Source organism: Anolis sagrei, chromosome X (assembly GCF_037176765.1).
Source record: "Anolis sagrei isolate rAnoSag1 chromosome X, rAnoSag1.mat, whole genome shotgun sequence".
Classification (NCBI taxonomy): Eukaryota; Metazoa; Chordata; class Lepidosauria; order Squamata; family Dactyloidae; genus Anolis; species Anolis sagrei.
Window position 1 is genome coordinate 22548086 of NC_090034.1, and position 26644 is coordinate 22574729.

At 49.3% G+C, this 26644-nt stretch overlaps 2 protein-coding genes across 3 annotated transcripts; both read left to right on the forward strand.

Annotated features, from left to right (window-relative positions):
• The first annotated feature begins 1835 nt into the window (after positions 1 to 1835).
• LOC132781891 (3-phosphoinositide-dependent protein kinase 1) lies at positions 1836 to 12243 on the forward strand. Its single transcript, XM_060786423.2, has 14 exons — positions 1836 to 1961; positions 4832 to 5068; positions 5320 to 5362; positions 5545 to 5682; positions 6109 to 6253; positions 6569 to 6666; positions 6817 to 6892; positions 7240 to 7308; positions 8946 to 9042; positions 9415 to 9588; positions 9819 to 10039; positions 10371 to 10428; positions 10623 to 10775; positions 11088 to 12243. The coding sequence occupies exons 1-14, from the start codon at positions 1938 to 1940 to the stop codon at positions 11193 to 11195; spliced, it is 1641 nt and encodes a 546-aa protein (XP_060642406.2). The 5' UTR covers positions 1836 to 1937; the 3' UTR covers positions 11196 to 12243.
• Positions 12244 to 13704: 1461 nt separating this feature from the next.
• Positions 13705 to 26168, forward strand: LOC132781890 (BTB/POZ domain-containing protein KCTD5-like). Of its 2 annotated transcripts, XM_060786421.2 has the most exons (7): positions 13705 to 14139; positions 21040 to 21148; positions 21508 to 21599; positions 22015 to 22110; positions 22258 to 22383; positions 23241 to 23299; positions 25314 to 26168. In XM_060786421.2, exons 1-6 carry the CDS (start codon positions 13741 to 13743, stop codon positions 23283 to 23285), a joined length of 867 nt encoding a protein of 288 aa, XP_060642404.2. In that variant the 5' UTR covers positions 13705 to 13740; the 3' UTR covers positions 23286 to 23299; positions 25314 to 26168. The 2 variants fall into 2 exon arrangements, with proteins under 2 accessions (XP_060642404.2, XP_060642405.2); XM_060786422.2 differs by lacking the exon at positions 23241 to 23299 and having other exon boundaries at positions 13706 to 14139.
• The last annotated feature ends 476 nt before the right edge of the window (positions 26169 to 26644 follow it).

Below are 26644 nucleotides of genomic sequence, written 5' to 3' on the forward strand. Positions count from 1 at the left end.
GGGGAAAGTTCATGGAAACGGAGGTGGCTTGCAGTCCAAAGCAAGCAGCAGAAAGTCATTTTTCCTTGGCTGAGGTTAGCAGATGAGCGCTGAGTTGATTGGCAACAGAATCCATAGCTTGGTCCTTGGGGAACTATAACTCCTTCCCAAGGACCAGGCCTCCTGCCAGGCCCCCTCTCCGAGGTCTCCTGGGGGCAGCCGCAGCAAGTCCCTGGTTGCGTAGCTAGGCAGGAACGAGCGGCAGCAAGGGGAAATTGGCTGTTTGCGTGGAGCCGGCAAAGTTTGACAATCAGCTGTTTTCTGTCAAATTATATTCTTTAAAATAAAAAGATTATTTCCCGGGCGTAGGGATCCAAAATGAAAAAAGCAAGATAGCAGTTTAGTTAGGAATAAAGCACAGAAAAATATGGCATCAAAACGGGGCCAATCCGCCATTTTGAGATTTTAGCGGATACCGAGATCCGAAAGGGAGATCTCCGTATCCACGGTTCCAATTGACGCAGATTCGGCCTCCCCGGGACGCCAGGAAGGCATCCCAGGCAGGCCTGCGGTTGCCCGGAGCATGAAAAGAGGTTTATTTCATGCTTGGGTTAGCTTAGGCAGAGGACACAAAGTATCAAGCGGAAAGGTTAAAAAGTTGCAATTTTCGAGTACCTTTATTAGGGATTGGTTACAAAGTCAAGGCTTGGGGGAAAGTGATAAAGGCTGGATGCAGTCCTAGTTTTGAGCTGCCTGCTGGGGCATATTTCATCAGTTGGTCCCAAACTTGGATCCCAGGAACTGCAGAACTCTCCGCTGCAGTTTATACCAATTTGAAAGCGGGGGCCTCCGCCGCTCTCGGGGTCAGGCCCTTTTCACCAGTGCTGCTCTATGAACGTTGCCCCAGGTCAGGTCTTCCTTCATAGTGATACCCAAAAACTTGAAACTCATCACCTGCTCCTCTTGGTCTCCATTTATGAGCAAGGGCTAGATTTCTGGTCTGCTCTTCATGTTGTCCACTATGAGCTCCTGGGTCTCATCCATGTTAAGAACTAGGTTATTGTCCCTGCCCCATGAGATCCATCTCATCCCGGTCAGCAGACTCCTCACCTTCAGAGATAAGAAGTCCCATCACAGTTGTATCATCTGCAAATGTTATTGTTATAGATGGGGTGGGGTGGAGAAGGCAGAACAGGACCCTCACCCACCCTGCCATTGATTGTACACAGTATGGGCCAGGCATGGGCCAACTTGGGCCCTCCAGGTGTTTTAGACTTCAACTCCCACAATTCCTAACAGCCTACGGGCTGTTAGGAATTGTGGGAGTTGAAGTCCAAAACACCTGGAGGGCCCAAGTTGGCCCATGCCTGGAAGGCTTCCTGCAAAGTCCTGTCCCTTGCCACTCTTCCTCAACACGTAGTTTTGGGGGCGATCCATGGCTCCCATGCTCCTTCCAGGAGGCAATCAGGCCTGGTGGACAACGCTCTGGGACCACAACCGCGCCATTCTTTCTCTCCAGAGGCCTATTTGGGGGGGGGGGGGGATGTATCCGGAACCCTATGATCGGGTTGTGGGTGGCGCCGGACAACGGTACTCCGCACTTCCGCCGGAGACACTGAGGGAAGGGAGTGAGTGAAAGAGAATGGGGGGGGGGGGGGAGGCCCGGTGCCTTCTGGGTAGGGAGGGAGGGAGCGCGAGGGGCGTCTCCGCTGCTGCTGCTGCTGCGTCACTTGCTTCCTCGCCGGCCGGCCCCTCCTTTTTCTGTCTCGCGAGAGCCACCAAGCGAGAGCCGACGAGATGTTGAGTTGAGCGGCACCTCGGGCAGGGCAATGGCAGAGCGCACCGGCGGGAAGTCCCGCCCTCAACCGCGCGGAAGTGGGCATTGTTGTCGCTGACGTCAGTGGCGGAGGACGCGGGCGTCCCATTGGGTCGCAGTGGCGGGTCGGGAGGCCGGGCCCATGGCCAGCACCGGCAGCCCCCTGGTAGGAGGAGGAGGAGGAGGAGAGGGAAGGGAAGGGCGGGAGGAGGAGGAGGCAGGCGGGCAGGCCTAGGCCGCGCCCCTCAGGCCCGGCGCCCCGGCTAGGCCCCTGCCAAGGCGCCCCGCTGCCTCAGAGGCCGGAGGGAGGGAAGGAGGGAGCTTAGAAGTCGGCCTTTTCCCGGGCCTGAGGCGCTTTCTGCCTCTGCTCCCCAATTCGCGCCTCTCTCCCTGACCCTCCTTCCCAGCAAGAGGGCTTCCAGCGGCCCGGGCGAGGCCTGCCTTTCCGTGAAGCCGGAGGGAGGAGTAGAGGCCAAGCGCGGCCCGGGCTGGAGGCCTGTCCAGCACAGAATAGCAGTATATGGGCAGCGAGACAGCCAGAGGCCTCGGACTGCTTCTGCTCCAGCCACCGCCCCATTCAGTCTCCAGCCAGGTGGCATTTACCAAGAGAAGGCTAGAGAAATGGCAGCTTCTCTGGCTGATTCCATTCAGTCTCCAGCATCTCCCAAACACTCCATCCGGCAGAGGATAGAAGGGCCCACCACCTGCCTGCCTTCCAAACTACCACTGATGCCACAGAGCCCTGACAAGGCGCAGTCCTCACTGAAGCGCTCTGCAAGTGCCTCCCTCAAATATATTCCAGGCTCTTCCAGATATGCTGGAGGCCTTCCTTTGAAGTCAGAGGATGCTCTTGGCTAGTTTCTCAGGCACCCATTTGACACCCCCCCCCCCCACATTGTTGACCCTGAAGAGACCTTTCTAGACCCCTTGGCTTCGTGGATACTGAGAAGGAGACTGAGCAAAATGGCAAGGCCAGGGAAAGCATGGCCCCCATCCCACACAAGTGGGCAATTGACATTTACCAAGAGAAGGGTATAGCGATGGCAGCTTCCCTGGCTGATTCCTTCCTGGGACTCCCTTTGCGGCTTCTGCCGACCCACAAATTGGGCCCCAAGAGTCTCCTGCTGCAGCAGAGGGTGTGGATCCCAGCTACTTCTCTGTTGCTTGGGGGGTCCTGTTTGGAGGAAGGGAGTCCTCCTGTGTTTATGAAGGGTGGTTAAGAATGGCATATGGTTTTGCCACCGCTCTGTGGTGTCTTCTTGTGGAGGGGCAGTAATATGTGGATTGGCATTTGCAAGGCACAGAGTAGATAACGTGTGTATTTCTGTAGTCTACTTTTGCTACAATCTTCTAGAAAACAACCACTAATGAGGCAAGCAGTGTAACATTTCAGTATCTTCCATGGCCTTGCAATATTTCTCACGGTCAGGCCTGGCGCTTCTGCCCCTTCCTTGTTGGAGCCCAAAGTGGGGGCTGCCCACCTCACCCTGTGCAGAGGTGCCTTGCTGAGGGGCTCTGCCCCTGCTCGTGTTGCTGACAGTGCCCCCGTTCCCCCTATCCCTGGGCTTCTCCGCTGCAGCCCTTGGTGTGCCAAGAAGCTCCTGCCCCATTCCGAGGACCCACACAGCCGTATAACCAAGAATATAAAGGCAAATAAATAATCCACAATATCTGCTTTGAACTGGGGGCCCTTCCAGACAGTTCCTATATCCCAGGATTTGATCCCAGGTATTCTGCTTTAAACTGGATTAATGAGTCCCTGCTGCCAGATAATCTAAGGACCCTTCCACGCAGCTGAATAAAATCCCACAATTTCTGCTTTGAACTGGAATATATGGCAGTGTGGACTCAGTTAACCCATTTCAAAGCAGATATTGTAGGAATTTCTGCCTTGATTATCTGGGTTATTTGCCTGTGTGTAAGAGTCCTGAATCCACACTGCCATATAACCCAGTTCAAAGCAGAAAATGGGGGATTTTATACAGCTGTGTGGAAGGGGCCATTGGTGTCTCAGGAAACTCCTGCCCTATTCATAGGTCCCTTCCACACAGCTGTATAACCCAGAATATCAAGGCAGATAATCCACAATATCTGCTTTGAACTGGATTATCCGAGTCCACGCTGCCATATAATCCAGTTCAATACAAATTTTATACAGCCTGTGGAAGGGGCTGGAATCCCTTTCTGGTGCCAGTCAGCTAGCTCTGTCTTTGCAACTCTTGTTGTCTTTCACCCCTTTGGCTTTAAAGATCTGGCCTTGGCGGCTTCTATCATCTGCTCTGTTTGCCTGGAGCTTGAGCCGGTGCATTGCTTTCATGTTTCTGAATGGAAACTCTGGGCCGGGCTCAGATTGTTGAATGAAGGCAAACTCTCTCGTACTGAGTAACTATTGCTTAGTTGTGGAGACATTTCCCTTCATGGTTTTACTCTTCAGCATGTATGTTATCTGTTTATGACTGCTATTGTGGTCGGCAGAAGCCACAAAAGGAGAACCAGTCAGGAATCAGTCAGAGAAGCTGCCGTTGCTATAGCCTTCTCTTGGTGAATGTCAACTGCCCACCCACGTGGGATGGGGGCCATGCTCTCCTTGGCCTTGCCATGTTGCTCAGCCTACTTCTCAGTATCCACGAAGCCATGGGGTCTAGAAAGGTCTCTTCAGGGTCAACAATGTGTGTGTGTGTGTGTGGGGGGGGGGTGTCAAATGGGTGCCTGAGAAACTAGCTGAGATCATCCTCTACTTCAAAGGAGGGCCTCCGGCTTTTCATTGGGAGAGGCACTTGCAGAGCACCCTAGTGAGGACTGAGCCTTATCGGCGGGTTGGCAAAACATTGGTTGTCTTTGGTATCAGTGGAAGTTTGGAAGACAGGCAGGTGATGGGCCCTTCTATCATCTGCCAGATGGAGTGTTTGGGAGATGCTGGAGAGTGAATGGGGCCGTGGCTACAGCAGCAGCAGCCAGAGGCCTCTGGCTGTATTGCTGTCCTTATACTGTCACCCTGGGGAGAGCCATTGGGTGACCCTGTTTTTTCCTCCGCAGTATGATGCTGTTCCCATACAGTCCAGCGTGGTGTTGTGTTCCTGTCCGTCTCCATCCATGGTGAGGAGCCAGGCCGAGCCCAGCCTCCCGCCCGTCACTGCCTCCGCTTGTGGCGGCCGGCCAGAGCTGAGCATGGAGAACGCCTTGCCACAGGCCCCTGCCCCTCAGCCACAGCGGAAGAAGCGCCCTGAGGACTTCAAATTTGGGAAGATCCTGGGCGAAGGCTCCTTCTCAACTGTGAGTGTCTTTGCTGGGAAGAGGGAAGAGGCATGCCCTGATGCGGCACAGAGTGCTCCCTGACCCACACATTCCCATGCGCTTGCCATGCTTGGGCCAGGTGGGCTCTAGGCACTTCAGCTCACCAGAGGTAGTCTGGGTCAGGAGGGCAGCTGGGCTCATAAAAGGTTCACTGGCAGCCTTATGGGGGCTTCCTGCAGGGCTGCCTCCTCCTAGGGATTGTAATGGCATCCCTCTTTCCCTTGAAACAGGTGGTCTTGGCCAGAGAATTGGCTTCCTCCAGAGAATATGCCAGTGAGTAATGCTTTTAGGGTGGGGTTGGGTTCAGCCTGGTGGCTCCAAAGGCAGCAGTGAAGCAGTGCTCTTGCAAGGGCTCATGTCTGCCTGGCCTCCAAGCCCCTTCCTATCCACCTGCATGGTTTCTGAGTTTTCCATGGAGGCTGCAAAAGGTTGAAACTCCTTTGTATTTTGAACAGTCAAAATTCTGGAAAAACGTCACATTATCAAAGAGAACAAAGTGCCCTATGTGACCCGGGAGAGAGACATCATGTCCCGCCTGGACCACCCTTTCTTTGTCAAACTCTACTTCACATTTCAGGACGATGAAAAGCTCTGTATCCTTTGGGAGGAAAATGTTGTCAAGGCAATAATGATGATGATGATAATAATAATAATAATAATAATAATAATAATAATACACTTTATAACCCGCCACCATCTCCCCAAAGGGGACTCGGGGCGGCTAACATGAGGTCAATAAGTGCTAGACCAAGAAAGGCGGACAGAGCAGAGTGTTTCTGTGAAGTCTTAATCATGTGACATTTCTGTATTTCTTATTAAAGCTGCCAGAGAATGTTAGATCCGGGCAAAAGTGGGTGCTGCAGGGGCTGCAAAGGGCAGTTGCCATGATTGATGCTGCTCTCTGATGACCCCCACTTCTAGGGCCAGTAGCCATCTCTTTAGAACGACATCCAGTGTCTCTGTTTATGCTACAGAGTCTATAGCCTTCTGAAAGAAATAATTCTTAACGAAACATCCAGATTTTGGTCTCAGTTATGCCAAGAATGGGGAGCTTCTCAAATACATCCGCAAGATTGGCTCGTTTGATGAGACGTGTACAAGGTTTTACGCTGCCGAAATTGTGGCTGCTCTGGAGTACCTTCATGGAAAGGGAATTATTCACAGGTAAGAGGAGGAAGTGAATGTGTTCCGCAGTTCACGTTCCTGCCACCTCACTCTCCCCCCCCCCCCCCCCGCTGCCTTTGCTGGATTTCTCTGCTTAGCCCAGGATTCCCACAGGAGGGAACAAGATCCCCATGAGCCTCTTATGTGGGACCCACCCAGGAAGCTCCGAGCTCTCTGGTTCTTTGTGCATGTGTGGTGTTGGGGGGCAACATGGAATTATGTAGCATGGAGATTTTTCCACTTTGGGTGGAAGGAAAAGGGAGATGTTTCCAGCATGATGGGTTGGGGATCTTCCCTGAACTGTGCTTTCTGCAGGGATCTAAAGCCGGAGAACATTCTTTTGAATGGAGAAATGCACATTCAGATCACAGACTTTGGGACAGCAAAAGTATTATCTGCAGACAGTAGACAAGGTACATGCAGTTTCATCTCATTTCATGAGAATGGTTACAGTAACCTTTCTCGGGTTATCAAAAGCTGTGTTTTCCTAGTTAGTGACAGGAATTGCCTGCTGGGCCATAGGCTCATTTATCCTCTTGGTGGCTGTTACTTCTCCCTTTCAGCCCGGGCGAACTCCTTTGTTGGGACGGCGCAGTATGTGTCACCGGAACTCCTCACAGAGAAGTCAGCTTGCAAAAGGTGAGTGCTCTGGCTCTCTGCAGTCATGCTCTTGGGAGATTTCTCTGTGTGTGAATGTAATGGGAAAAAGGAAGAGAGATATTTCAGTCCCTTCTCCCCAGTCACCTTTGCAGCCAAAAAAAAAAAAAAAAAAAAGAAACTAATGATTTACTAAGACTGAAGAACATGTAAACAACTGGCCAGAGAGGCCATAGTGAGCTATTTGGCCTGCTCCTCCTCAGGGATAACTAAGCACCTGACTTAGCATAATGCCGAGGGCAGCACCCCTGGATCTGCAGGGCCTGGAATGGCCTGGCACTGACCTCTGTGCTTTGTCTCCCCCTTCTCTCTCTCTGTTGTGGATGAAGCTCCGACCTGTGGGCACTTGGCTGTATCGTCTATCAGCTTGTGGCAGGGCTGCCACCCTTCAGAGCTGGGTAAGACCTTGTGGGAATTGGGGCCTGCTTCTGGATGAAGGAGGCCCAGGGCATCGTCTTGTAGTATTCAGCTAATAGGTTGCAGTGGTGGGGGTGGGGGGCTTCTGGGTTGAGCTGGCATGCTCCTCTCTGCTTCTGGTTTCTCTGCTGCCTGACGTAAAGGAGGGGGGAGGCCTGGTTTCTGATTTAGGGCAACCAATATAATAAAAACTAGCTGTCCCCTGCCACGCGTTGCTGTGGCCCAGTCTGTTGATCTGAAAAATAAAGTAATGAGAAAGTGTTGGTTTCTAATTTATGTAATTTCTTCATGCTTGTGGGTAAACAGTATTTCTTGCTGTTTCTTTGTCAGTGTTGATGTGGAGAGTGTCTGGTTTGCCCACTTTGGAACATGCAATATATTGTCCTTCTTTAAAGGTCCCATTCAAATCGATGATACTGTATCTGTGTGTGTGTGAATCATATCTATCTATCTATCTATCTCTATGGCTGGATGGCTCTTTGTCAGGAGTACTTTGATTATGTTTTCTTGCCCTGATGAAGGGAGTTGGATTGGATGGCCTTAAGTATTTTCTGTTGGTCATGGGGGTTCTGTGTGGGAAGTTTGCCCCAATTCTGTCGTTCGTGGGGTTCAGAATGCTATTTGATTGTAGGTGAACTGTGAATCCCAGTGACTACAACTCCCAAATGTCAAGGTCTATTTCCCCCAAACTCCATATGTGTTCATATTTGGGCATATTGAATGCTTGTGTCAAGTTTGGTCAAGATCCATCATTGTTTGAGTCCACAGTGCTCTCTGGATGTAGGTGAACTACAACTCTCAAACTCAAGGTCAATGCCCACCAAACCCTTCCAGTATTTTCTGTCGGTCATGGGAGTTCCGTGTGCCAAGTTTGGTTCAATTCCATTGTTGATGGAGTTTAGAATGCTCTTTGATTGTAGATGAACTATAAATCCCAGCAACTACAACTCCCAAATGACAAAATCATAATTTTTGAGTGATGGTCACTCCTTGTGTTGTGAGACGTTTTATTGCCAAATTTGGTGTGATTTCGTTCATTGCTTCTTTTGTTTTTAAGGTACTCATTATGCACAGAGCATTTTGATAGATAGATAGATAGATAGATAGATAGATAGATAGATAGATGAGCTACTGGAAGGGAAAGAGATGTCTGATTTGAGCCTGTTCAAATCCAGTAAGCATGGCCCCTCCAACTACCCATAAAAAGGACATATCTTCCCTGGCCCACCTCATGTGTGATTGGATCATAGCAACTGTGTTGATTTCAGTGTTAGGGTAGTCTTGGAAACTAGGGTAGTCTTGCTCTTCTGCTACTATCTGCGTGTGTGTGTGTATGTGTGTGTGTGTGTGTGTGTATGTGAACACTGGTGCCAGCCATTCTAATGTAACCATTTTAAATTACTTTTAAGGTATTTGTTGTAATGTTTGCTTATGTTTTGGTTAACTGTGTCTTATTGGATTGTTTTGTTTTATTTTTCATCACAATGCTTAATTATTTGTCGTAAGCTGTTAATACTGTTGCTTTATTGTGTATTATTTCAATATGTTTGTACTCACATGAAGCATTAAAGGTATTATTATTATTATTATTATTATTATTTGTGTGTTTACCTTGCAGAAATGAATATCTCATATTTCAAAAGATAATCAAGTTGGAATATGACTTCCCAGAGAAGTTCTTTCCTAAAGCAAAAGACCTCGTAGAAAAGCTTTTGGTAAGTGAATTTAATCTGTGAAAGGGATTGAAAGAGTGCTGGAGATGGGAGAAGAAATGAAATGCACCCCCCCCCCCCCCCCAGTCTTTGACTTATGGCTCTGAGGCCTCTCCCCTCAAACACATCCTCTGGGTTGTCGGGCTGCAGAGCCATATCTCCCTCCTGGGCTCACAAACCCCCTTGCTTAGGCCCCACAGTCTCCATCCCTCTCCCTTTCCTCCTCACCTGCTTCTGGTTCCCTTTTTTGCCTTTGGCTGCTTGATGGGTGCTTGGGCTGCTCAGCCCCCCCCCCCCCCGATTTGGGTGTTACTTTACAATCGATCCCTGTTGTTGTCATGGAAGAGATGTCTCTGAAGTGTTGGCTTTGATCAGGTCCTAGATCCTACCAAGCGGTTAGGCTGTGAGGAAATGCAGGGCTACGGACCCCTCAAGGGCCATCCTTTCTTTGACTCCGTGACTTGGGAGGATCTTCATCGCCAGACACCGCCCAAACTGACTGCCTACTTGCCTGCCATGTCAGAAGACGATGAGGATTGCTATGGCAACGTGAGTTCTCATGTGATCAAACCCCCTCCCCTTCAGAGGGGATGGAGACCAACAGCTCTGTCCTTGTCTTGCCTTAGCCGCCTCCGTTATTTTTTTGAGAGGGAGCCACATAAACAGATAGCGCTGCACCTGAGAAGCCCCTCCTTCGGCTTTTTGAGAAGGAGCCAGGGAGAAGGGGCTGGGTGTCCTTCTGGGTGCAAGTGAATCAGCGTGCTTCCTTCTCTGGGCAGTACGACAACCTGCTGAGTCAGTTTGGCTGCATGCAAGTCTCCGGCTCAGCCTCATCCCAGTCGCTGTCTTCCCCGGAGACGTCCCTGCCCCCACAGACCTCGGGCAACAACATCGAGCAGTACATCCACGACCTTGATAGCAACTCCTTTGAGCTGGACCTCCAGTTCTCTGACGAGGAGAAGAGGTTGCTGCTGGCAAAGCAGGCAGGTGGAAATCCCTGGTAAGCAGTTCGCCCATCAATCATCTTCTAGAGTTTCCCCATAGAAACCCCTTTTTTCTCATTTGGGGGAGGAGGCTACTTAGGGGGGGGGGAAGCAAGGTAGCCCCCAAAGGACTTCTGGTCTGTTCCTGTTGCGAGTGCCTCATGCTATCATTGCCTTGGGAGAAAGGAAGGAGCATGCTCCGCTGCCAAGCCCTTTACCCTGGGCCCTCAGTAACTGGCTCCAGCTGGGACCTCAAGGGCTGCAGTTGCTGCCTCCCCACTTTAAAATCCACCTGAGTCCTGTTTTGAGCTGATGAAAATAATACAGCGATGGTTCTCTCCTCCTCAGGCACCAATTTGTAGAAAATAACCTAATACTGAAGATGGGTCCAGTAGACAAGAGGAAGGTAAGTACCTTTGGTTTCCTAGCTGCTTTTCTCTCTCTCTTGATTCTGGAGCAGAGTGCAACTCTCCCCTGTGACAATGGTGAGGGTCCTCCAAAGCCTCTCCCTTCTCGTAATTTGGCCTCAGTGGGAAATGCAGGGGCTGCTCAGGAGCGTCTCGTGGCCCTCAGCCAAGTGCCCTTTCCCTTTCCCTGCAGGGCCTCTTTGCTCGTCGGCGCCAGCTGCTGCTCACCGAAGGGCCCCATTTGTACTACGTGGACCCTGTCAACAAGGTCCTCAAAGGGGAGATCCCCTGGTCCCTGGAGCTCCGGCCAGAAGCCAAGAACTTCAAGACCTTTTTTGTCCACACAGTAAGTGGCCCATTTCAGCAAGGCCTCTCTTTCTTGACTGCCATTTCAGTGCTGAGGGGCTTTTCATGGGAGGGATTGTGTTCCAGCTGCTGGTGGCCCCTGAGAAGAGTGGGAGAACCTTCTGGGCCCCTAGGGGCAATTCCGGCAACTGGGGGCCTTGGTCACCTTCCTTTCAGCTAGAGAGGAAGGCAAGGCGGCCAAAGGGTTGGGGCTGGGGCCAAGAGGTCAGTCCTCAGCCCAACCAACTGGCTTGAATTTGGCCATTGCTAGGGCTGGTCTTGGGGTGAGCACTGAACTTGTGTTTGCTTCCAGCCGAACCGGACGTACTACCTGATGGATCCCAGTGGGAATGCTCACAAATGGTGCAAAAAGATACAGGAGGTTTGGCGACACAGATACCACCCGAACACTGCGAAGTGAGGCAGCGACGGCTGCTCCTCCTCTTCCTCCTCTTCCTCCCTTGCGCCCCGTCTCCTTCCGTGCTGCTAGAGAGCCACCAGAGGACTCTTCCCAGCCCAGTCAACAACATCCGTTTCCAGGGCCAAACTTTTTCCTTTCTGGAGGAAACCAATGGAATTCAGGGTCGCTTTGCTTGCTTTCGTGCTTCTGCTGAGGCTTCCACACACAGGCCCCTTCCTCTCTGTCTCCCTCCTTCCCTGTTCCGCAGAGGAGCAGATCCCCTCCCCCCATATTGCTGGCATTGCAGCCTGGATCGTGTGGGGCTCAACTGTGACTTCCTGTTGGATCAGTCATGCCCTTTGGTGGGCTCTAGCCTGAGCAAGTGAGGCTTCCTGGTAACTGCCTCCGGCCTCTCTTCCTCCCTCCTCCCTTCGGAGCCGATTGGTGGGCTCCATTTGCACCCCTCGCAATGAGGAACGCAGTGGGGATGTTCCCCCCATAGAGCACTCTGGGATCCTCCCTCCCCTGATGGTACTTTCTTTATTCTCATGTCTTGCAGACACTCCTTTGCAGTGGGGAAGGGGAGGAATGTAGAGCGTGGAGGAGCCCTGGCCCCCTGGTCTCATAGTGTTTTAAACATGGGGTTTTAATTTGGTGCATTTACATGTTTAAGGAGCACTGAGGTTACCAGCATGCTTTTAACTCATACTAACGGAGGGGTGAAGTAGTTGGTCTGGAGGCTGCCTTGGTGCAACTTTGGGGTCCTTTGCCTTTTTTGAAGAGCAGAGCCAACGAGTGAGTGGCTTCCTCCCGGAGCAGCGAGCGAAGGGGCTGAGCGCCACAAGGGGGAGGGGTCCCTGCTTTTGGGGAACTATTTTGGGGCAGAGCAGAGGGAGGCCCCCACCCCAAGAGACATGCTGTTTGTACAACTGATGACTTGATTCGTGGTCTCTTTGTATAATGAGGTGTACAAATATTCCTGTATTGTTCATTGGCAAAAAGCGTCGTACCTTTTAGCAACTTTGGAAATATTTTACATGATTTAAATATATTTAAGCCCCTCCACTAATCAGACTAATTGTGTTTATGTACAAATGTTGATACGATGGAGGGGGGAAGACATGTATGGTACTTGAGTCATATCTATCAAAATGTTTCATATAGTTCTTTTGTCTCTCTTTATTATTTTTTCCCCAATTAAACTGTCATGGTCAAACGCTTGTGGCTACACGGCGAAAGGCCTTGCTTTCTCAGCGCCAGCCACCCATCGGGTTGGACCAAACTGTGGGGGTGGGGCTCTAAACGCCATTCCCTCCAGACCCCAAATACTAGGGCGGTTCTCATAAGCAGCCTTCCCTTTTGTGCCCTGAGAGGGAACATGGGCGGGTGGCTGGCCCCAAAGGATCCCCAGCAGATCAGCTGCTGCAGGGCCTTCGCTCTCCACTTTGGGTTGACTGGAGGCAGAAAGGGCTGAGAGCGTGGCTCCTGTTGATCAAGGAGATCATCTTCTTTGACCAGAGCTGACAGGCCCTTTCTGTGGGTTTCCTCTGGAGGAGAGGGCCTCAGCCACAAGGAGGGCTTTGGGATGGGAAAGGCCTAAGTCATTAGTAAAGATGTTGAACAGGACCGGGCCCAGGACAGAACCCTGCGGCACTCCACTCGTTACTTCTTTACAGGATGAAGAGGAAGCATTAGTGAGCATCCTCTGGGTTCGTTTGCTTAACCAATTACAGATCCACCTAACTAGTTTTGCCTTGCTCACATTTGACTAGTTTGTTTGCCAGAAGGTCATGGGGGACTTGTTGAAGACCTTACTGAACTCTGGATACATCCACGGCATTCCCCGCATCTACCCAGCTTGTAACTATTAAAAAAAGTCAATCAGTAGGGGTATTTGCATAGAGGTAGCTTAGAGGTTGCAATGCTCACATTTGCTTCAAAGAGACAAAGAGTTCTTTCTCCCACCCTGGACATTATTCCACAAGTATATATACACCCCACTTGCCTCACTAGCAACAGAACCTCCGAGATGCCATTAGATGCAAGAGAAACGTCAGGAGAGAATGCAGCTGGAACATAGTCATACAGCCTGAAAAACTCAGCAGCCCAGTGATTCTGGGCATGAAAGCCTTCCATCATCATCATCATCATCATCATCATCATCATATTTCTTGACCGCCTCCCTGCACGGGTTGAGGCAGGTTACAACATGGCTCAAACACACGTTCATCTAATTCTTTAAACTACACATATTAAAACATAATATCAAGGCAGAAGACCCCACAATATCTGCCTTGAACTGGGCTATCTGAGCTCACACTGCCATATGTTCCAGTTCAAAGCAGATAATGTGGGATTTTATTCAGCTGTGTGAAAGAAGCCATAGTCTCCCGAGCAGCAGGAAACAAGCCTTGCCCTGGGCTCCTCCAGGTTTCCCTTTCCCTTCAGCCTTCTTCCTTGCTTTGGCCGGTCGCCGAGGAGATGCGCATGCGCCCTCGCTAGGGCCGCGCACGTCCTCGGCTCGGGGGACGCCTTTCGGGAGCGTCACTTCCGGCGCGCAGCCAAGATGGCGGCGGAGAGTTCTTGCGAGCTGCCCATGGCCCCTCCGCCGCCGGCCCCCCTCGGGCCTTCCTCCTCCTCTTCGTGCCGCCGCCGATGCTCTAGTTCCAGCTCCAGCGGCTCCTCCTCGTCGTCCTCCTCCTCCTCGTCGTCGCTGCTCTCCTGGGGCGGCCCTCCCTCGGCTTTGGTTTCTTCCGCGGCGGCGGCGGTGGCGGCTCCCCCCTGCCGCTTGGGCCCCGGCCCGGCCTCGGCCTCCTCAGCGTTGGGGGCGCCGTCGCCCGGGAAGTGGGTCCGGCTGAACGTGGGCGGCACCTGCTTCCTCACCACCCGGCAGACGCTCTGCCGCGACCCCAAGAGCTTCCTCTTCCGACTCTGCCAGGCCGACCCCGACCTCGACTCCGACAAGGTGGGCATAGAGCAGGCCTGGGCAGACTTCAGCCCCCCTTCCAGCTGTTTTGGACTTCCACCATTCCTAACAGCAGCCTCAGGCCCTCTCCTTTCTCCGCTCAAATAATAAGACTTTATTTGACTCAGGGCGGATTCTAATAATAATAATAATAATAATAATAATTCAGCGCACATCATTCAAAAATACATCACACAGTCCTAGATGCTTGGGAAGTGTTCAACTTGTGATTTTTTGATACGAAATGCAGCATATAGATCTCGTTTGCTGTGACATTCTGTGCTTTTGTGTCAGTAAAATAATAGTAATAATTATTTAAAAAATGTTATTTCTTACCCCTCTCCCCAGAGGGACTCGGGGCAGCTTCCAAGTGCGAAGGCAAATTCAATGCCATATGCAAGCATAAAAACACAGCACCATAAAAGTCACTTCTAGAGAGAGAGAATCAGCCATCTACAAAGACGTTGCCCAGGGGACACCTGAATGTGTTGCAATCCTGCGGGGAGGCTCCTCTCATGTCCCCACAATGGATGACCTTCTTATAGCAACACCAGAGGCACCCCAAGTGGCCAGCTACTGGTGAAAGGACATTTAATATAATGCCAAGTTTCTAAACTTTGTGTTTTCACAAATACATCACAACTGTACTCTTGGTTCGCTCCTGATATGATAAAGACATCATCATTAAATAGCGCATATAAAATAGACTATGGGGAGGACAAATAATTAGACCTCATAAAGTGTATTAGTTATAAGTGCTGTGTAAATATAGACTCTAGATATATAAAATATAAATGTAATAGTGGTTCTATGAATGTGTAAACCCTTGGCAGGACATCAGTCAGGAAGGAGGGGGGTTTCATTACTCATCATAAGCTATGGAGCATAGATTAGTTTTTAAAGGTGTTTTTAAAAGGAGGGGCGGGAGGGGACTGTTCTAACTTGGATGGGGAGGGTATTCCAGAGAGACAGAGCAACCACGGAGACAAGTGTAAACATGACTATCCACCAAATCCCAAAGCAAACCGACACTGAACAACAAATTATAACATAAGACTTAAATTACACAAACAGTTAAACAGTAAAATTATATCAAACAATAAAAACATGAATCTCAATTTATAAAACTCCCAAAGGTTCATTAAAAGATTTAAAATTAACTATAATTGCAATAATGTCCATGGTGCTAGCCTACCTACCAGGGCCAGAGTGCTGACTGTCATTCTTTAGTTCTCCTCTTCTCCGTATGCTAGAAAGCACAAGTAGGTTTTATTGTTTTTGGAAGTAGAAGAGGTAAGGGAGGGCATTCTAGAGGTGATGGGCAATTATGGAGAAGGCCCTTTCTCTCGTTCCCACCAGGGGTGGGACCGAGATTAGTGCTTCCTCTGCTGACAACAATGTTCAAGTTGGCTTATAAGGGGATATGCGGTTTTTCAAGTAGCCTGGACCTGAACCACTTAAAGATAATGACCAGCACATTGTATCTAGCCTGGAAGCAGACCAGAAGCCAGTGGAGCTGCTGCAACATGGGAGTGGATCTCTCCCTGTGCAGAGCTCTGGTTTGTAATCTGGCTGCCGATCTCTATACCAATTAAAGCTTCCGAACTGTCTTCGAAGGCAGCTCCACATAGAGAGCTTTATAGTAGTCCAAACGGGATATGACTAAGGCATGGACTACCTTGGCCACATCTGGTGCCTCAAGGTATGGGCGCAACTGGTACACAAGTTTTAAGTGTATCTCCAACCATATCTATCTATCTATCTATCTATCTATCTATTTTCCCCTCTGAACCTGTTCGGATCTTAAGATCTGCTGGTGAGGCCCTCCTCCATCACCATCACAAGCATGGTTGGTAGCGGTCCCTCCGGCTTTGGAAAACCCTCCCCAGGGAAATTTTTGTTTATTTATTTATATCCCACTTTATCTCTTCATATGGAGACTCACAGAGGCTCACAATAAAAAAATATTGCAACTTAAAATGTACAAATATACAATAATAAAACAGTATATAGTTATATATTATTATATATTATCAGTAGTATTATATTTAATATATTAGTATTTTTATATTACAATATTATATTATATTGTTATTAGTATATTGTATTCCATTATAATAACATTGTTAATATTTGTATATATAATCTAGTAGCATAGCACAATATTAGTAGTATGTATTATTATATTGTACTATACCCCTATACTGCAATATTATTAGTAATAGTACATGTAATATATAATGTAGCGCAGGGGTCCTCAAACTTTTTAAATAGAGGTCCAGGTCACAGTCCCTCAAACTGTTGGGGGGCCAGATTATAATTTGAAAAAAAAAAAAAAGAACAAATTCCTATGCACACTGCACGTATCTTATTTGTAGTGCAAAAACACTTTAAAATACAATAATTAAAATGAAGAAGAATTTTAACAAATATAAGCTTATTAGTATTTCAATAGGAAGTGTGGGCCTGTTTTTCGCTGATGAAATAGAGTTGTCGTTGTGTGCTTTCAAGTAGTTTCAGACTGAGATTGAACCTGAGCGAGGGCTGGGTAAATGACCTTGGAGGGCCCTATCCGGCCCCCGGACCTTAGTTTGAGGACCCCTGATATAGACTATATAAAAGATTAGGCAAGTGCTCATGATCTTTAGGAAGGAATTGAAAACTTGGCTTTTTAAACAGGCCTTCAGCAATGGCGAAATGTATTTTTATTAACTATCAGTCAGATTTTATGGCTATCCTTACCAGAGCAATGGCTGGGATTTTTAATGTTGTTTAAACTGCTTTTATATAGAATTGTTTACTGATGTTTTGGTTGTTTTGTGTTTTGTGTTTTGTTTTAATTTGATATGTTATCTACCTTGTTTATATTATTGGTTATGTTTTATTTTATGATTGTAAGCCACTCTGAGTTCCTATTTGGGAGATGGGTGGGGTATAAATAAAGTTTTATTTAATTTTATATATGTATGTATGTATATGTGTGTGTATGTATATAAAAAATGTTTATTTATATCCCACTTTTTCTCCATACGGAGACTCAAAGCTGCTCACAACTAAAAACATTGCAATACAACTTAAAGTATACGAATATACAAGTGTTAAAACAGTATTAAACATGATTAAAATCATATCAAATCACAACAGCCCCATATGATCTGAAAAACCTTTTTAAAAAATTGCCTGAAGGACAGCAGGGTGGGGGCCATTCTGACTTCCCTGGGAAGAAGAAGGGCGTTCCAGAGTTGAGGGGCATTTGCTGCCAGAAGGTAGGCCCATTCTTTCTCTTGTTCCCACCAATTGAGCTTGAGATGGAGGTGGGACCGAAAGAAGGGTAGTCATCCAGATGGGATGTAACTAAGGCATGGACCACCATGGCCAGATCTGGCTTCTCAAGGAACGGTGCAGTTGGCGCACAAGTCTTAATTGTGCAAAGGCTCTCCTGGGCCTCCAGGTTCAATGCTGAGTCCAGGTGGATCCCAAAACTGTGAACCTGTGTTTTCAGGGAGAGTGTGACCCCCATCCACCAAAGGCTGGATCCCTATTCCCTGATCTGCTTTCCAACTGTCCAGGAGTACCTCTGTCTTGTCTGGATTAAGTTTCAATGTGTTTGTCTTCATCCAGTCCATTAGTGATGACAGGCACTGGTTTAGAATCAGGACAGATTTGGATATCATAAGGAATGCTTAACACCTCTGTGGACTTTGTTCTACTGTCTGTGCCTCAGTTCAGAGGTTTTCACCTCGCTTTCTGTCTCTGTGAGAATTGGATTTTGGAAAACGTGCTTTGTTGTGGAAATAAGAATTTGGGATAAAGCTTCAACTGAGACCCCTTTCCCCCCTGATAATAAATAACTCTTTCAGGAGTAGATTTTACTTCCTAGAAATGGATTTCTCTCACTTCCTGATGTCTCACCCTGTTCTTCACTAGGAGTCGTTTGTACACCAAATGTTTGTAACTCAGGGACCCTGTGATATGGATTGGAAAGGAAAGGGTGCTTCTGCCATATCTCTCCTCATTCTTCCTCTTGGAAAGGGGTTCTCCTTTCTTCTCTGAAGGTTTTTAAGCAGAAGCTGGACCGCCATCTTGGGAGGGATCAGATGGTGCCTCCCTTCCCGGCAAAAAGAAGTTGGACTGGATGCTCTTTAGATTCTTTTACAACTCTAGAATCCTGCCTAAATCCCCCGAGGCCTTCCTTCCTGTGTTCCCTCTGCTGTACAAGAAGACATGGAGATGCTTTAATACTTGCCTCATTTTTTAAAAAATGAGTAGAGGGGTCTTCAACACTTGCTGTTTGCAGAGAGCTCCTCCTTTAAATCTTAGTTGAAATTTAAAGTAAAGAAGAAAACACTGATTATGAAACACACAATAGCCATGTTTTCTATATTACTGATTTCCAGTACTCAGCGTTTTCTCTTCCTCTCTCCATCCCAGAAGTTATTTGTGATTACATTTTGGAAGAGTTGACTCTTCACGTTTGCAGGTTTAATTTTTGCAGATTTGATTGTTCATATCCCAACGTTTACGTGTTTGGACAAAAGGTTATCCCTCATTCGAAACAAAGGTCAAACTTTTTCATCTCTTTTCTGCTTCAGAGGTTAGGCTCAGGTACAGATCCTGCCTTGCCTCCCTGCCCCTGATCCACCCCTGGGATCATATTGATCACGTCGGGGAGCCAGTCTGGACTTGCCCAGGCTGTTGTCAAGAAAGTCCTGTTTCCCTTGTGTTTCAGATTTCACAACGTTTGCAGAGCAACGCCTCTCACAAGCCCAATGCAATCTCCTGACAAACCAAAGGATTTCTGCTGGCAGGGATGGCAGGCAGGCTGGTGGCTCCCAGTTATGGCCCATATGGACCACCCCAGAGCATGTTTCCATACTTGTTCTGGGAACAACAAGGGATTGTGGTTTGGATTGTTTCTATTGACAAAATAAACAAAGCAAGAAAATAATCTGGTTGGTCCAGGGAAGCCTTTAAACTTGTGGTTCATTTCTCAGATAAAACTGTATGCTGCCCTTTTTTTGGTTTGAAGGTCTATCATCATTGTTATTATTATATTATTAACCCCCCCACCCCTTTCTGCAAATAGGGACTCAAGGTGACTAACAACATTGCCATTCTTCATAGCAGCAGCAGTAGTAATAGTATCATTATTTCTATCCTACCTTTACCCCCCATAGGGACTCAAGGCAGCTAACAACATTGTCCCTGTTAGTTCTGCTGGACCTCTCAGCAGCCTTCGATACCGTCGATCACGGTATCCTTCTGGGACGCCTCATAGACATGGGTCTCGGGGGTACTGCTTTGCAGTGGCTCCAGTCATTTCTTGAGGGTCGGTCCCAGAAGGTGTTACTGGGTGACACCTGTTCAGCCCCACAACTGTTGTTGTGTGGAGTCCCACAGGGTTCGATTCTGTCCCCAATGTTATTTAACATCTACATGAAGCCGCTGGGAGAGATCATTCGGAGTTTCGGACTGAGATGTTATCTCTACGCAGATGATGTCCAGATCTGTCACTCCTTCTCACCCGTCACCAAGGAGGCTGTCCAGACCTTGAATCGGTGTCTAGCTGCTGTGTCGGACTGGATGAGAGCTAACAAATTGAAATTGAATCCAGACAAGACAGAGGTCCTACTGGTCAGTCGTAAGGTCGAACAGGGTATAGGGTTACAGCCTGTGCTGGACGGGGTTACACTCCCCCTGAAGACACAGGTCCGCAGCTTGGGAGTGATCCTGGACTCATCGCTGAGCCTGGAACCCCAGGTCTCAGCGGTGGCCGGGAGAGCTTTTGCGCAATTAAAACTTGTGCACCAGTTGCGCCCGTACCTCGGGAAGTCTGATCTGGCCACGGTGGTCCACGCTCTTGTCACATCCCGAATAGACTACTGCAACGCGCTCTACGTGGGGTTGCCCTTGAAGACTGTTCGGAAACTTCAACTAGTCCAGCGAGCGGCAGCCAGACTGCTCACCGGGGCGACATACAGGGAGCATACCACCCCCCTGCTGTGCCAGCTCCACTGGCTGCCGATTCAGTTCCGAGCACAATTCAAGGTGCTGGTTTTGACCTACAAAACCCTGTACGGTTCCGGTCCAGTGTATCTGTCCGAACGTATCTCCCTCTACGTCCCACCCCAAACTCTGAGATCATCTGGGGAGGCCCTGCTCTCGACCCCACCACTCTCACAAGTGAGGTTGGTGGGGACGAGGAGCAGGGCTTTCTCAGTGGTGGCTCCACACATGTGGAACTCACTCCCGGGGGAAATCAGGGCAGCACCATCCCTCCTCGCTTTCAGGAGGAGGGTGAAGACGTGGTTATGGGACCAGGCCTTTGGGCACTCCGGCAATTAAATCAGACCATCAGGCGAGTAACAGCAGGATTGATGAAGTGGAATGTAAAACTAGATCTATGAGTTAGCGAATGCTGACCAGGTAAAAGGAGAAATTGGGTTTGTATTGGTTTTTATTGATTTTATGTTAATAATGTATGAATTTTTTGTTAACTGAGTTCTGATGTAATTTTGTGTATTTTGTGTATGATTGTTTTATGATGTAGGCATCGAATTGTGCCTTTGCTTTTGTAAGCCGCCCTGAGTCCCCCTCCGGGGTGAGAAGGGCGGGGTATAAGAACCCCAAATAAATAAATAAATAAATTGTTGTTGTTTTATTTCCACCCCCTTTCTCCAAATAGGGATTTAAGGCAGCTAACAAATAAATCCGCCTAGTAAAAATTAAAACCTTCCTCTGGTAGGTAGCCCTTAAAGAGCTAGATTCCATACATTTAGAGAACAAACACTGGTTTTAAATTAAGTGGGGTTTTCCCCCATTCATAATCAACTCTGGGGGGAAGGTTGTTAAAATGTGGACTAAGACACCAACTGAATAAATACCTTTCTTGTAAATTAGGATGAAACAGGTGCCTACTTAATAGACAGGGACCCGACTTACTTTGGGCCAGTTTTGAACTATCTCCGACACGGGAAGCTGGTTATCAATAAAGACCTTGCAGAGGAAGGTAGGTGTTATAACTGCGGAGGGAAAGTGGTTTGTGGGGAGGCTTTTGGTGGAATCTTCACTTCAGTAGCAAAGCAAGCAAGGCTTTCCAGTTTGGCAGCTTCTTGTGGCCTTTGCACCTTAATTTCCTGTAGTGGGGCCTTTGGTGGTGGTGGTGGTGGTTTAGAAATGGGGCCTGGAATTCAAATGACTGGAAGGTTGTGTTGCTGGGGGCTTAGCAGTCCTTGGCAGCAGCTATTTGCTATTTCTTCCAATCCCTTGGGTTCCTGTCATGCTGCATTGCCTTCACCTCAGGGTTTTGGCCCCATTGAGTTCCAGGCAGGAAAGGCTCCAGGGCTAATGGAGATTCTTTTGTATCAGGTGTGCTTGAAGAAGCTGAATTCTACAACATCACTTCGTTAATCAAACTGGTGAAGGATAAAATAAGGGAAAGAGACAGCAAAACCTCACAGGTGAGACCCTCTTTTAATCATTCCTTTTCCTTTTGCACCTAGCATGTTGCTAGTATTGGAAGTGCAGTTACAGGGTGCTCTGGGGCCAGAGGAGGGCCTGCTCAATCTGGAGGCACTCATTTTTTCATTCAGTCACGTCTGAGGCATGGTTTGGTCCTCCCTCCCTCCTTTTTCCTCCCTCCTTTCTTCCTTCTTTGCTTCCTTCTTTCCTTTCCCTTCTTCTCCCTCCCTCCTTTTTCATCCTTCCTCTTTTTCTTCCTCTTTCTTCCCTCCTCTTTTTCTCCCTCCCTCCTTCTGTCCTTGTTTCCTTCTCCTCTTTTCCCTTTCTTCCTCCCCTGCCTCCCTCCTTTCCTCCTTCCTTCCCTCCCATCTTTCCACCTTCCTTCTCTCCATGTCATGTGTATTTCTCCCTCAGGTGCCCATCAAGCATGTTTACCGGGTGCTCCAGTGCCAGGAGGAAGAGTTGACCCAGATGGTCTCCACTATGTCCGATGGCTGGAAGTTTGAGCAGGTAGGGGACAGTGAGTCAGCTGCTGGGGACGAAGGACGAAGAGGGCAAGGCAGTATTTTGGGGGCACAGGGTTGTGACCCTCTGTCCCGCTGCCTCCTGTTGCATTGGACAGAGCCCTTTCCCTAATCCTTTCTTCCTCTCTTCCAGCTGGTCAGCATCGGGTCTTCCTACAACTACGGGAACGAAGACCAGGCTGAGTTCTTGTGTGTTGTCTCCAAGGAGCTGCATAACACTCCCTATGGCATGGCCAGTGAACCCAGCGAGAAGGCAAAGGTGAGTCAAGGGACAAGGTGCGACCCCTATCTCTGGATACCTCCCAGTGGCCTCTGAGCTGCTGCTGCTGTTGTAAGCACATGAAACTGGTGCTTACGTTGGTTGCTGCCTTGGGTTCTGCTGATTTTCAAAATTAACAAGCTGTGTGTTAGATAATGCAGAAGCCAGCTTGTTGCTCTGTCACTCAGTACCTTTGCTTTTTGATGGTCCCTCTCTTTGCAAAGAGGCAATGGGCTGCTCATTTGTGAAGGAAGCACTTGAGACTTAGTTATGCTCTGTAGGCCTCATTTGTTAAAAAGACAGATTCCAGCTAAACCAAAAGACTTAGAGAAGGACAAAGGGATGTTGTGGGGTAGTCTTCCTGTCTTGAGGCTGCATCTGTGCATGTTTTTTCTCTTTTCTTAAAAATATAGTGCTTATAAAGATGAGTTGTCTTTCACCATGGCATAAAGCAGCTTGGTCTTGTGCTTGTGGCTGTGAGTGAACTTTGGCTAAGGAAAGAACACTGTAAGGAAGCGGAGCAAAAGAGTGGGGTGGGGGGGCAGGGAGTTACTCTGCAAGGCCTGGGCTTTCAGGCCTTTCTGCTGCTGGCTTGGCTCCTGCACTGCTCTGTCTGGGACTGCCCCAGGACCAGCTCCTGGCTAGCCTTTCTGCAAAGAAGGCACTCCTCCCTTTGGGCCTTCCTTCCTTTGCACCGCAGGGCTCTCCTCTCAACGGTGACCCTTCCTCCACTTAACACTCTCTCCCCTTTCTCTGCCCACGGCACACGGCACCAGCGCTGGCTTTGGCTTGACTCAACTTGCACTCTTTTTCTTTTCCTCCCTTTCCTTTCTTTACACTCGCTGCATGCCTTTCAGAGCGAAGACGAGGAGACGGATTACGATGTGAATGACTCAGATTGAGTATGAGTGCCACGGTGAGCACTAGCAATCTGCCCCTGCCCTCCATCGCTAGTGCATTGTGTCGTTGTGCTGTGGCTGCCTTTAACCGCCCCCCCCCCCCCAAGGCGGGGAATGTGCTTCTAGGCCTCCTTCCGTTCCAAGTGTGTGCTAGTTACTTCCATGGAAGTGTGCGTTGTGGCTTATTTTGCTGTGAAGGGAGTGAATCTCCATTGGGGGAGGCCTGAGACTGCTTTTGCTTGTATATCTAGTCCCTTGCCCCTGTTTTAGCACTGATGGAGAAGCAAAGAGGACACCAATGGGGTTGCACAGGAGATTAGTGTGGCCCTGTGAAGTAGCAGCCAGTAGAATCCCTCCTGGGATCCTGTCAGATGGGAATGGACCAAGTGGCAAGATGTTGGCAGTTGTGCTACAAAGAGAGGGACTTGCTGGCTGACATTTGGGGGAGGCATCCCTAGGCCCTTTCTGCTGCCGCCAGTGGGACCTGGTTCTGCCTTGGCTGCCTTGGGGTCTCTGGAACCTCAGCCGAAGTGCTCCTCCAGCCAGAGGCGGAGGAAAGGAGCTTGTCAGCAGGTAGGGGGCACCGTCCTTCATTCAGGCACAGCTCAGTGGGAAGGGCTCCTTGAACTGGGAAAGGCCCTCCTCAATGGAAGAAGGCCTCTTCCCTCTTCATGGGCTGCCTCTCCAGCCACTCGCTCCACTCCCCTCTCCCTTGGCCAGTCAACCAGCCAGCCAGCGTTGGATCATCTGGTCTCCCTCCTTGTGACTCCTGACCGGCAGGGCTGCTCCTGTGTCCCCAAGGCAGCTGTAGACCTAAGTCTCTGCCCAAGCACTGGGGAGGGAAGGAGGAATGTGTCAACTCTGATGAGGCAGATGGATGCTGGAGACGGTGGTTCTGCAAGGCCTTTGTCTTCAGGGGACAGTTGAAGACTGCAGAGTGGCCAGTGGAGACACTGGAGATGGCACAAGCTGGGGGGAGGCAAGGGTCCCCCTGAGAGCACAGAGCTGCATGTGGGCTCTGGTTGTCAGTGGGTGAGGGGTTTGAGAAATCAGGGGCTTCTCCCAAGACTAGGCTCAGAAAATATCTGTTTCAATTTCCCCAGTGAGCAATGTGTGAACAATTCACAGTAATTGTTTGTGTAATCTCCCACTATGGCAGTGACATCTGGTCCTTTCTCCAGGCTATGGGGGAGCAGGTGAAATGTCTTCCTTTCTTTGGGTCTGTCAGTCTGCCATGGTCCCCTTCCTGTAGTGGAGAAGGGGCTGTGCCTGGCCCTGCACTGAGCCTCTCTGGGGCCGGTGGCTTCTCCACAAGCAGAGCTTCTATGATGGAGCAAGCAGTCTGTTGTGGCCCTGATCCTGTGGGGCCTGCTAACCTCCCCTCCCTCCCCCCTAGCCTGGGGCCCCTGAGGACCTGGATCCCTGGGTCATTGGATTTTGCTTTTGGAGGCCAAGGGGTCATTTGAAGAGGAAGGGAGGGAAGGAAGGAGCTGCCCCTGGGACATGAAGGGCACCTTGCCCCTTCTAAGTAGCCCCGTTGTGCTTTTGTTGCTTTGTGGGTTCACAGAAGCTGCTCAGCAGGAAGAATTGGGATGGGAATTGGGCTGATGGCCCTTAGCTGAGGATCCAGGTAAGGATCCAGATTACTGAGGTATTGGCCCCAGAACTGAGCTTGTGCAGAGACTAAGACTCTCAGTTTGGGATAGTAGATTACTGAGAATATGCTCAACCAGAGAAAATTGTGCTTAAACAGGAAGCCACATGAATCCAGTAAGCTTGTGCAGGGGGGGGGGGGGGGGAGGCTGCTAGGCCTGGGCAGCAGCCTGTCCAGTCAGCTTTGCAGGGATTGTGGCAGAAGGGCCTGGCCGATTTGTCTGCAGAGTGGTCCAAAGACCAGAGTGGCTGGCTCCCTCCCTGGGACCGTAGAGATGGAGGGGGCTTTCTTCACTGCCCTTTGCCCTCCTTGTTCCAGCAGAGAGCCCTCCTAAGGCGCTTTGTCATCTCCCATTCCTTCCCCTTGCTCTCTTCCAGATCCTGCAGGAACGAGGCTCCAGGATGTAGCTGTGCCCCGATGCAGAGCGGAGGATACCTTGCTTTGGAAAGATGGCCAGCACTGCCAGGGAGGCCCTCCTTCCTTGATCCCTTCTGCCGACCTGGACCTGGGACCTTCTCCAGAGGAGCAGGCCTTTGGGGACAATGGGCACTGAACAGGGCCCACAAAAGGAGCAGAGTGGTCATTGTTGCCTCCACTGCACCTCCATCTGGAGGGACCTGGCCTGGGCCTGTTTGGCTGGACAGAGACCGATTTGGGTTTCCCTCCTTTGAGGCTGTTCCTGGGGAACCTACTTGGTGCTACATCCGAACCAGCCCCCCTTCCCCTCTTTTGTGCATCCCTTTTGGGCCTTCCTCTCTGTCTCTTGCAAGCCTGCAGTTTTACTTTGGGCCTGGGGACCTTTCCCCGGCAAGGCGCATAGAGCCAGGCTTTGGGGAGCCCTGTGTGGATGGAAGCCAGAGAGTCTTTGGCTGGGTCTCTGGCCCCAGCAGCAGGAAGGAGGGGTCCCTGCCCTCCAGATGTTTACAGTTATTTCTACATTCTCTTGATCTATGCAGTTCTGGCGTTTCGGCAAGGGAGCCCCTGCCTGCCGCAAACGCTTGTGGTTTCACGACGGAAGGTTTGTGTTGTTCAATGTGAAGAAAACACACAACTGGAGCTTTTTTTTAGTGCACTGTGTTTAAAGGACACTTTTAGCATGTTTTCCAGATAGGTTTTTAACAGAGCCTGTATTTATGCTCTGTTCTGTAGGGAAGCCCACGGCCTCTCCCAGGAGGCTTTCTAGCACTCTTGCCTGTGTCTGAGATGGTGGAATTAAACAGCTTTTGGGACTAGTTGCGAATGTTTGTCATTTAGTCCATATATACTCGCTCCCTTATGGTGTTGCCTATTGTCTACACCAGGCATGGGCGAACTTCAGCCTTCCAGGCTTTTGGACTTCCAACTCCCACAATTCCTTACAGCTTACTGGCTGTTAGGAATTGTGGAAGTCCAAAAAATCTAGAGGGCTGAAGTTTGCCCATGCCTAGGCTAATTGCTGGAGTGTTGGATTGCTTTAAAAAGGGGGCCAGTGTCTCATCTGCCACAAAGAGCAGTGGCTCCCAAACTGGGTCCCCAAAGACTATCATCGAGGTAATTATAAATAATATACTTTATTTTTAACCCGACGTGTCTCCCTGAAGGGACTCAGGTATATAAGGAAGCCTTTCTAAAATATTTCCCAAAAAGACTAGACCGGAGACAGAGCTCTTACTGAGGATTCAGTGTTCCTCTGATTGAAATATATATATTATATATAATAGTACTAATA